The sequence below is a fragment of the Saccostrea echinata genome, unplaced genomic scaffold (genome assembly GCF_033153115.1).
Source record: "Saccostrea echinata isolate AGI-Se365-2 ecotype Australia unplaced genomic scaffold, CSIRO_AGI_Sech_v1 ptg000016l, whole genome shotgun sequence".
Classification (NCBI taxonomy): domain Eukaryota; kingdom Metazoa; phylum Mollusca; class Bivalvia; order Ostreida; family Ostreidae; genus Saccostrea; species Saccostrea echinata.
In genome coordinates, this window is record NW_026889765.1 from 9905778 (window position 1) to 9917532 (window position 11755).

Sequence of the window (11755 nt, forward strand, 5' to 3'; positions counted from 1 at the left end):
CCACGGATTTTTTTTTTTTTTTTTTTTTTTTTTTTTTTTTTTTTTTAGCTCACCTGAGCTTTTCTGATCAAAGAGTGTCCGACGTCCGTCTGACGTCTGTGAACTTTTCAGATTTTCGACTTCTCAAAAACCACTGGGCAAATTTCAACCAAACTCGCCACGATGCATTTTTGGGTTAAGTGGATTCAAGTTTGTTCACAGGAAGTGCCGCACCCTCTTTCAAGGGGAGATAATTAAGAATTCGTGAAAATTTCGTGGAATCTTTTAAAAACCCTCTTCTCAAGAAAAGATGAAACTTATGTGAAAGCGTCATTACATACTCTAGATTCAAATCTGTTCATATCATAACCCCCCGGGGGTAGGGCGGGGCCACAAGAGGGGGTCGAAGTTTCACATGGGAATATACGAGGGTTGTTCGAAAAGTTCGTGGACTGATGCGATAAAATTAATACTATGTAGTGTATGCTTACAAAATTTTTAATGAACATAAAACAACAAAAATTAAAGAGATGTTGAAAATTTTAGCTTGATACCTTGAATATTTACCAAATTATCATAAAATAAAAAAGACATTATATGATCACCCGGCGCTGTCGCCATTTAGTTTCATGACGTCATTGTTTTTCAATGTCCGCATTCTCTACCTCATACACTTATCTTGATGAGTTTCCTTGGAGTTAAGTAAAGATTTAAACTCGCTTCTTGTTTATATGATTTTACAATGTCATGAACAGCATGATTCAATGCATATAATATTGTAAATAGATCTGAAAGATCCTCACTTGATTATAACAGCATATTTGCTTGTCGGAGTTCTACATCTTTCACACATGATCAACGTCACTTTTCGACGTGACAAACTTTGAACACCCTTACTACAAATCGACACTCACTTTTACATCTCTCGTCTCTCTAATCTTTTTCGGCGTTTAAAAAAAGTACTCTGAATGCATTTTATTTTTCAGTAGCCCATTTAAATATTCCCTAGGTCTATGCCATTTTTTTCCAGAGGGTGAAACTTTATAGAATGTTGGAAAAAGAAACCCACCCACCCCCCTTTCTGACGTCATTACAACCCAATAATTGTTTGGACATTCCATATAAATTTTACGATAAAATTCCATAGAACTTACAGAATGGGGTAAAAATTGCAAATTTTTACGGTACAACTGTGTCATACCGATGAGTGAATTAACGGGATTTTTCAATGACGAATGGTCATGTATCAAAAAAAAAAGAGTTTTATCTAAGTTACACTTAGGTTAAAAAAACGTAATCTACGAGGTTGCGCCGCCTGGGCATACCATTGCTTTCAAAAACATGAACAATTTATTAAAAAATAAAACTAATGGTGTATTGTGTATTATATAAATAAAAAAGATGATGCTAATTAAACGTTAAAAAATTCATTAATGTATCTTAAGCGGTTTTAATCTTATGGTGCTAGTCCACGAACTTTCCGAACAACACTCGTATAAGAAGGAATATATAAGAAATGCCTTTAAAAATCTTCTTTTCAAAAACAACAAAGCCATGATCAGTCAAATTATTACAGAAGTATCCTCAGGTAGAGTAGATTCAAGTTTGTTCCAACCATTACCCCTGGGGGTGGGACAGGGCCACAACGGGGGGGGGGTCGAAATTTACCATAGGAATATATAAGAAATGTCTTTAAAAATCTTCTTCTTAAGAACAGCAAAGCCATGATTAGTCATAATATTACAGAAGTTAGTTGCAGAACTGTAGCTTGAGAAAATTCGGACAGATAAAGCAGAGAGCAACATATCTAAGCGTTGTAAAAACCTTCGATTTACGGCGCCATTTTTTAGTCTTTCGCTTTGGGTATTATTTCTTGTATTTAATGCTTTCCCCCACTTTAAAAATAGTATCAGATATTTAACCATATATTTTACTCCTATTCCTGATACTTAATTTACCGTTCCACGGTTCCAGACGTCCGTATGTGATTTTGGAAAATCAGTAAAAAGAAAATTGCATTCCGCAATCGATGTTGATGTCATCCTGAAATAACACGCTCGAATTTTATTTATCTCATTTCTTTTCTTTTTCTTTTTTCTATTTTTTTTTTTACATGTATACATATTGTATTCTTTGTGAACAATATACATGATATTTAAACCTCCTAATTGTTTTCTTTTACATTTTCTCGGCAAGTATATGTTTTTTGAAAGACATTTTCGCACGACCCCCAACGTGACGTCGGAATGGGATTTCTAAAAACTGACATTCCAAAACCATAAAGGACTGTTTGGGACCGTTGAAAGGTAAACAAGGTATCAAAAATAGAAGTAAAAAGTATGGTTATTTATCGGATACTATTTCTTTCAGCGAGGGAAAGCATAAAATCCAAGAAATAATACCCGAGCCGAGCGACAAAAAAGCGGCGGTGTAAAGCAAAGGTTTTTACAGCGCTTGGATCTGTAGCTATCTCCTTTGTCTGTTCGAATTTTCTCAAGTAGAAAGCTACAATTCTGCAGCTATACAGAAATATTCTCAGGTAGTGAAGATTCAAGTCTGTTGCAACCATGACCCTGGGGGTGGGGCAGAACCACAACGGGGGGGGGGGGGTCAAAGTTTACCATTGGAAGATATAGGAAATATCTTTAAAATCTTCTTCTCAAGAACAGCTAAGCCATCATTATACATATTAGACCTGCTGTTAAGACGCAATCACCGTAGACATATACCAAGACGTAATGTGGCATTTATGGACTAAGATGGTAAATATGACCTAAAAAGGCACGGTGTGTCAGCGTACCGCGTCCTACATGTACACGTGGTAGTGTAACCATACATTTCAGACTGAAAAGATATGTTTGGCAACGAGATATGTTTCCGATTATTTTTGCATTAAGTGCTGTTGGAATAGCCTGTAAAGTTCAAGGATATGGAGAATTTCCAAGGAATTTTCAATGCGATACGAATAGGGTGAGTAGGTTGTGCTACACAGAAACAAACTAAAACAATTAATGAAATGAAATTTATCATTCAGAATATCATTTGACATATCATTGAATTACAAATCTATTGATGTGTAATATTTATGTAATATCTGTATATATTCAAGATGAGGTAGGTCAAAAGGTAAAATAAAAACAAGCGTTAAGCTATAACCTGGATATATCAGTTTAGATCGAATGTTCAAGGACATACTCCTTAATTATCAAGATGCCGAAGAAATATATTCTTGAAGAAATCTTAACTTCCCTCTTGAAGACAGTAATAATTATTTTTCATTTACTGCACATCATTTACCACTAGAGCGATGTGGATGTATGAAGAAAAAAAAATCTTTCGAAATCGTTAACATAGTATGCTTTGAACAGTTTAATTTGTATTGTAAAAACGATTTTTTTCTGTTTGTAATTGATTTATTAATAATGCATTATATCTGAAACAAAGTATTGTGGTGTGGAAAAATAAAATAAAATACTTAATTTACACATATGTTTGCATAAAAATTATTTGACAGCAACTTCAGCTGTTCAGAACATATAAACAACTGAACGATATGTATTCACGAGAAGATTAAATGGAGAGACATTGTTATTTTAAGTCATTATTTTTGTAAATGTCATACCATAAGGTAATTGGATCACACCCTATCAAAAGTACTATAGTTAGTTATAGTTTACTATAGTTAACTAAAAGATCAAAGTAAAAACCTTTGAAACTTTGATTTACAATAGTGAAAACTTTGATACTTTGATCTATAGTGAAAACTTTGGAACTTTGATTAATTATAGTAAAAACTTTGAAATTAAACTTTGATTTACCTAGTGAAAACTTTGAAAATTTAGTTAACACTTTTGAATATTGATCTATTGTAGTTAACACTTTGAATAACTATACAGCCGTGGAATTGTGTATTGGATTCCCATTCTTGACAATTTATGATATTTCATGATCAAAATTTATTAAAGCTTCAAAGAACTTTAAAAAAAAAATCCCCCCCCCTAAAAGAAATTAAAGTACAAGTAATGAATTTCAATAGGAAGTTGCCTCTTGCGCTGATAGATCGATAGATAAGCAACATTTATTCAAATGTATTTAAATTTAATGCTGATGAAGTGTATTTTTTATGGAGAACGGAAAATGATATTTTAGAAAATGAAATTTGGATTCTTTAGAACCAAAATACCTGCTCCAGCAACTTCAGTAAACATATATTTTCTTAATTTATAAAATTAATGTTAATATTGCATTTGAATCAACTAATTTGTATATAAATTTAAGATATACAACAACCCCTTCATCATCCCCCAAAACGGCAAAAATAGCAATAAATTATTTAAATACTTGACCAAAATAAAATACTATTGCAAAAAAAAAAAAAAAAAAAAAAAAAAAAAAACTTTGCAATTTTGATTTTCTATAGTGAAAACTTTGAAACTTTTATTTACTATAGTAAAAACTTTGATACTTGTATATACTATAGTGAAAACCGTGAAACTTTGATTAACTATAAGTAAAAACCTTTGATACTTTGATTTACTATTATAGTGAAAACTTTGATACGTTGATTTACCACAGAAAAAAACGTTGAAATTATGATTAACTGTAGTAAAAACTTTACAATAGTAAAACTTTGATTAACTAGAGTTAACTATAGTAAACTATAATTAACTGTAGTTTATTATAGTATTTTTTGTCAGTGCAGGGGTTTAGTGACAGGATAGTGTTTCAATGTATTCGTATTATTTTATATTATACTGAATAAAATAAGTTAAAAAATGATATATCGAAAATGATTGAAATAACGTCGTAAGATAGATTGAAAAATAAATATAACGAATAGTAATCAAGCTTGGAAATCAACTGGAATAATATAGAAACGGAGCAAAGCTATCTCAGACCTGTAAAACCATTAGAGGAGCTATCAGGTGCTATGTAGGAGTAAGCATCCCCTGTCGACCGGTCACATCCACTGTGTGCTCCGAAACAATTTAAAATCTTAAAAGAAAACAGCAGTAAAATCCGCGGCGAACTTTGTATTTTGGCTGTATTTCATAACATACCAGTTGTTAAGCCTGTTTTTTTTAAACTAAAACTGACTACGGAATATTCCATCTACCTAATCAAACAAAAGGCTCACGGTGAGTGTGATCGTTCGACAGGGGATGCTGACTCCTCCTAGGCATATGATTCCACCTCGGGAATTTCTGGCGGGGGGGGGGGGTCATATTTTATGCCCTGTTCAAAGATTTGTATTGTTTGTAGATTTTTTTTAGATGGAACTTTTTGTTATCTTCACCTTTTTCATTTCCAGACTTTCTGTACAGATTTGGCACACTTCTTTGTTTATGAAAAGGTTTCAATTTTTTTTGTTGCTTTCGAATACGCGTTCCAAGTATTGAGACTGTATTTTGCACGCAATTTGCGAATTGCCATACGATAGAAAGAAGTCATTCAAGCATTACAATGCTAGATCTCACCCGAAATTGGTATGGAAAGGGTTTGATATTAGTTTTGCTTAAAGTTGAGGTCCTAAGAAAAAAATCCAAGGTTAAAAATTATTTTCTTGTGCTTTTTTCCAATATTGCCCACAAAAAAAATACGATTTTATCAGCAATTTTCAGTATTTTATTATAAGTATTATTTTTAGGCAGACTTCATAGAACACACATTACACTGAAAGCTCTGTCATGAAATCCCTTAAATCTAGCTCTTGTAGCTTCGGTATTTACTTCATAATACTGTAATACCTTCACCTTGCTGTCCCTTTCTCATTGAACTCTCCATAACAATTGTATAATTATACCGATTATATGTCAATTGCAATTAAATTTTAGAGAGTGTCTATGGGATATCCACCAATTAAGGGCCCTAGATCAGTTTACGATCGGATCGCAATTATTGGAGCCGGAATGAGTGGAGTACATATGGCCTCTTTGCTAAAGGTATGTGAATATAGGGTTGTTACAAGGCCTCCGAAAAGTAGAGTGCGGGAAAAATGTGTGGGAGGACAGGGCCAGCGAAAGGTTTCCTCGAAAGGGGTGCAAGGGAGTGTATGGGAGGTGCTTCCACTCGTTATAACCATAACATTTTTATTAAAGTGGGTTTTTGACGGGTTCTGGTGCATTATTGTATTCAATTTTTCACAAATCATATAAACAAAACAGAATATACATGATGTATTTAAACACTTTTTTCCAGGGTGCAATAGCTCATAAGGCATTCCTGTTCCGAAAACCTTATGATATAGACATTACTCTTAATTCTTTTTTTTTTTTCAAAAAAAGGACCGTTACTTCATATGGTTATCAACACTTCATTTTGTATTTTATTCATTGATATAAATGAATGATATATGTTTCACAGGAACGTGGTTATAAAAATATCAAAGTTTTTGAAGAAAGACAAGAAGTTGGAGGAAAAGCTTATTCACGATTTTATAGAGGTGTATGGATGGAGTTTGGTGCAGCTTTTCTCAGTGAAATTTATGATCAGATTGTCAATTTATTAGAGAGATATAATGTTGGATTCACAGTCGTATCCAAGAGTCCCATTTCAATTTGGGAGAATGATTATGGTGAGTGTTTATAATTCGTTTATCGGGGTCATATTATTAGGAGCATATCTCAATTTAATTTCTACGTGATATGTATACATTGATGATTTTAACTCGTGACTAAATGGACATTTTGAGGTATTGGTTGACTTAGTCCGAAGTTTCATACTTTAAAATGCGCAATTTGCCAGGTCGATAAAAATAAAAGCAGATCTATAGTTAGTCGAAAGGAAAACCGAGAAAAAAGGTAAATATTGAGATGAACTCACTCTGTTTTACAGGTACCAATTAGACGACATTAAAATTCCTGTTCATTCAATAATTAATTACATAACCTGTGTCTTATTTGCCGTAAACAAACGTTCCTTATAAAACATGTTAATTAATTCAGGTCAATACTCAACTAATGTAAAATCTTCAATGTCCTTTTATTATGTAAGTTTAATTAATGACTCTAATATATGACATATTAAAATTTTGCCACTGCAAGTTACAAAGTTTCTTTTTAATAAAATAATACTGCGTGTAAGATTTTTGTCAATAATTTAAGTTATTTATTTCATAAATTAGAAGACACCACTGTGAGGGACATCCTGATTAAAAGATCAGGAGAAAGAACACCGCAAGCGGCACTCCGCAGTATCCAAGCCGCTGTGGCGAAGTACGATCGAATTCACCGGTGTTTGTTTGGAAACTACTCTAGCGAACTCATGCCTCGACCTATTCCCGACGTTCTCCATGAAATTAGAGGGACTTTCCTAGATTTCTTAAGGCGAAACGATTTATTATTACTGGAACCGATATTCAGTACTGTTTTGTCAAAAAATGGATATGGATATCTCAACCAAACTTCAGCTATATACGGGCTTGTTTGGGTTCCTCCACAATCAGTTAATAGTGCTTTCAAACCAGAAAATGGGATATGGCTTCTCCGTGGCGGGTTTCAGAGGCTTGTTTTCGAGATTGCTAAACAAAACAAATTAGATATACATTTTGGAGTTAATATCAAAAATATTCACAGAATAATAGGACCATCAGGTATTTACATAACACATACATCACAGGGGGATCCAAAAATTTTAAGGGAGCGCTTTGATTTTTTGATTCTCTCGCCAGCGATGAATTCCTTGTTTAATATCGTAGATTTCAATTTAAATGAACTGAAAGTTTTTAGCACATTAGTGAATTCCTACATTGTTGCAACTTTGATCGAGTCTGACAATGGACGACGTGGTCGTGATCCACATATGGACTTCACCACAAGCATTGAGCCGCCATATTCTGTCGAAGGGGGTATCAATTTCTATCAAGCCAAGAAAAACATCACTGGTGATGCCCATCGTCTTGGAATTCGAGAAAATGGTCCGGATGGGCGGCCACAGGAAACTGTTATGTACCAACAATATGGCTTTGAAAATCCCTTCTCAAAGGACATGGATTTGATCATCCAATCAAAATTATTTGCACATTTGAGATTATTTGATAAACGTAATCCAAAGATTTTAGAACAAATTAAGTGGGGATATTATTTTCCTAGGTTTCCCCCCAAAGAGGCCGACCGTGGCTATCATTGGGATGTTTTAGATATGCAGGGAAAGTTCAACACGTGGTACATAGGTTCCTCGGTCTGCTTTGAAAGCATGGAAAGTGTAGTAGAATATAATAATTTATTGATAAAAATAGCAGGTATGTAATAAACAAATTCATCTAGGGGACTGTTATGATTGTATCTTTAGCTCAAGAACTACTGTTAGCAGTAGAAGCATGTGGTCTGGGCTAAATGTGCCATACCTCGGTAATTAAAAGTATTTTTGTGCTTAAGAGGTACACGTTTCACTTACGGCTCACGGTTATAAAAATCTCTATTTTCTATGTACATGTACTTGAATTAATCAATTGCTTTGAGGTGATGTTTAACATGTTTTACTTAGAAATTACCTAATCTGCTATATCTAGAGTATATGCTTCCCCCTCCCCCCCCCCCCCCCAAAAAAAAAAAAACAAAAACAAAAACAAAAAACATCAATTTTCAAACTTCGATTGCTGTGTTATTGCTCTTAATAAAGTCATATCTAAAAGAAATAAAGCTGTGCTAGAAACATTTTTTTCTATCCTTGTAGTCACAATGAATAAAAAAAACATACTTAGGAACAATGAACTTGAACGTAAACATTTGACAGTGAATGAAAAATGAAAAATCCTGCATTAGAAAAAATTATATAAATACCCTATATGAGAACTTTTTTGTATATCACTCAAGCTCTATATTGATGTTATAGAGAAGCCATTGTTAACTAAGATTTTGACAATGTGATGAAGAGCATTAATCAGATTACGCATAATGACAGTTGTTTCAGGAGTCCAGCTGCTCCAGAAGTAGTTAGAAAGAGCTAAATTTGTGTTATATTAAAATAAATCATTGTCGTTTCCAATAAAAACAACAGAATCTCTGTGGATCAAATGTATTTTTATGTCAAATTTTGATTATCAGAAAAGTAATTTTCCTCTTTTTAAGGTAGTGAGTGGGTCTTTTTATACCTAATCATCATTTAACTACAGAGCTGAATTATATATATATATATATATATATATATATATATATATATATATATATATATATATATATATATATATATAGATAGATAGATAGATAGATAGATAGATAGATAGATAGATAGATATACATATACATTGGTCAATCCCAAACTTACTCTCTGATAAAACCCTTTTTAGGACAATTGTTGTTTCTTTGTTTACAGTATGAAAATGTTTTGATGCAAAATGACCAAATATGATCAATCAGAACTGGTACAAGTAGGACAACCGTTTGTGCAGTGATTATTGCATTTACTTCTACAAGATGCATTAAAGTGTTAATTTAACCATGCAGGTGACAGTTTTCTGCATATTCTGTAGCCTAAAATTCATCAAAAATGGTTATTTAGATGTACGTGTGTTGGCTAAACAAGTTTTCAATGATTGGTGTCCATATACGTCTTTAAAAAAATATAGATGTAAAAATAATTCTACTGAAAATGGAAAAAAAGTAATAAATAAATAAAAATTAGACAATCTATGGACGGGGTATATGATGCCTAATAAGGTTACCACTCCAGTTCGCAGGAAAAGGATCATTTATACTATTATTGTTTAAATTACCATGTTAATTGATTCATTGTGAAGAGCTGTTTGTGTAGCAAAAAAGTAAAACATTTGAATTTTGAACACTTTTTAATCTGATATTGATCAGTTACCTACAAGAACTGTTATTAACACAACAACAAAAACTATTTTTAAATTTAAAGATATACATTATGATAACTTAAGATTCAACTACTACAAATAAACAGATATTCAAAGGAATACATTTATCAGGTAAAATGCTGTATGATTTAATGACTGCCTGAGGATTGGGGAAAATGCATGTAAAAGTAGTCTATAATCACAAGAAAATCACATTTTCCTTAAATTTTCCTTTTCAGTGTAGTGTGTGAGTCACCCTAACGAACTGGTGTGAACAGGTGTCCACCCGCCTGACATTCGACATACGGATGTTCAAAAGTTTGACTAGTTAACGCGCATTTTTATGACCTGCATAAGCATTCATGTAAACAAATACCGCTATACGGAATGAGAGTTAAAAAGCATATGCACTGAATATCATGTGTGATTCATAAAAAATTATAGTTTAAGAATCAGGTATGCTGATTTATTTTTTATTTTTTTTTTAAATGAAGACAGGCAGTGTTTTGAAATCCCGATCAGCCTTTTCTCTGTCTTAACAACAAAGATGCAAAAGTTCCACACTACGCTGCATGCTTTGAAACATATGTTTTCTCGATTTCGAGAGCTTGTTTTCAGTAGTATTTATAAAGTGCTGCTAGAATCGTGTGGTATCATGAATTGATGAAATTTCTTCGATCTTATGTACAAAATATAAAAAAAAATTGGTAAGGTATCATGCTTTCAGTGTTGAATATTTTACATCAATTGACTGGGTTCGAGGGCTACAGCATTTTGTCGGACCCAAGAACCAAACGGCTTGCATGAGGCCGGTAGGCCGAAAGGAAAACAGTTTGGTTCGAGGGGTCGACAAAACGCACTTTGCCCGAGAACACAGTCAATAAATGTTTTGTTATACTTTTCATTTATTTCTTCTTATTTTTTTTTTAACATGTATACATGTATGTCGAACACCAGATTTAGCTGACCCAGCCCATTGTGTGACGTAAGCGGTCCAACATCTCATCGACAGGTCCAATATATCAGCGGTCGAACATCGATTTTTATGACCGCTCAGCAAAACATTAGAAATGTTAGACTTTTATTTTTATTGATTTATATAGGAACAAATTTTTAAAGGTATAACAATAAATTATGTGACAGGAGAGTATTGCCCATAAATGTTTTTACAAACAGAAATGAACATCTCCTAATGTATTCGATACTCAAGATCATGCTCCGAGTATGAACAATTTTTAAACCGAGGCAGGCTACTGACAAATAAGTTAATTGATGTTTCAGGGATTTCAACAACCTAGTTAAAGTCAGCATTTCGTAAATTTTATGGTTGTTATAATGACCTTGAAAGTAAATATAACCTCTCACTGGGTCGTATTTTTGCTGATTATTTCGTTCCAATCGTGAGGCCTTTGTTTTATGCTGAATTTGACTTCCTAATGTTCCGTCTACCTAATCAATACATAGGGCTTCCGGTCAACAGCGGATGCTTACTCCTCTTAGGCACCTGACCCCATCTCTGAAATTTCTAGGGGTCTGCGTTTTATGCCCTTTTCACAGAATTGTATTTATAGATTTTCGATCACAATTCGTTATCTCCACCTTTTTCCTTAAAGAAAAATAGCATATTTATAAGAACAGAAATTTGAAATAGAAAGAGGGTTGTTATCTGGATAAAAATATTCTTTAAAACATTTTGTATCGTTATATTTCACTATATTTCACATGGTGTGTGAATAACTCCCTTACATATTACTATCACAGCATAATCTTTACAGGATTTCCATTTCTGTTATCAAAAATGAGTATTTGCCAAATAAAACTTATTTAATCCACGCTATTTTTAATTCTTCTATTTAGTGATCGTCAATGAAACGTTCATTTAAAATTATTACACAAACCAAAATAAACAAGACTAATTGACACATATCCCGTAAGTATAAGGTCGCAATATAAAGTACAGTTATTATCATTATTTCAATT

General features: G+C 32.9%; 1 protein-coding gene across 1 annotated transcript; it reads left to right on the forward strand.

Moving 5' to 3' along the window:
- Positions 1-2717: 2717 nt before the first annotated feature.
- On the forward strand, positions 2718-8226 carry LOC133188131 (uncharacterized). Its single transcript, XM_061323513.1, has 4 exons — positions 2718-2741; positions 5814-5921; positions 6343-6553; positions 7103-8226. Exons 1-4 carry the CDS (start codon positions 2718-2720, stop codon positions 8224-8226), a joined length of 1467 nt encoding a protein of 488 aa, XP_061179497.1.
- Positions 8227-11755: the final 3529 nt, after the last annotated feature.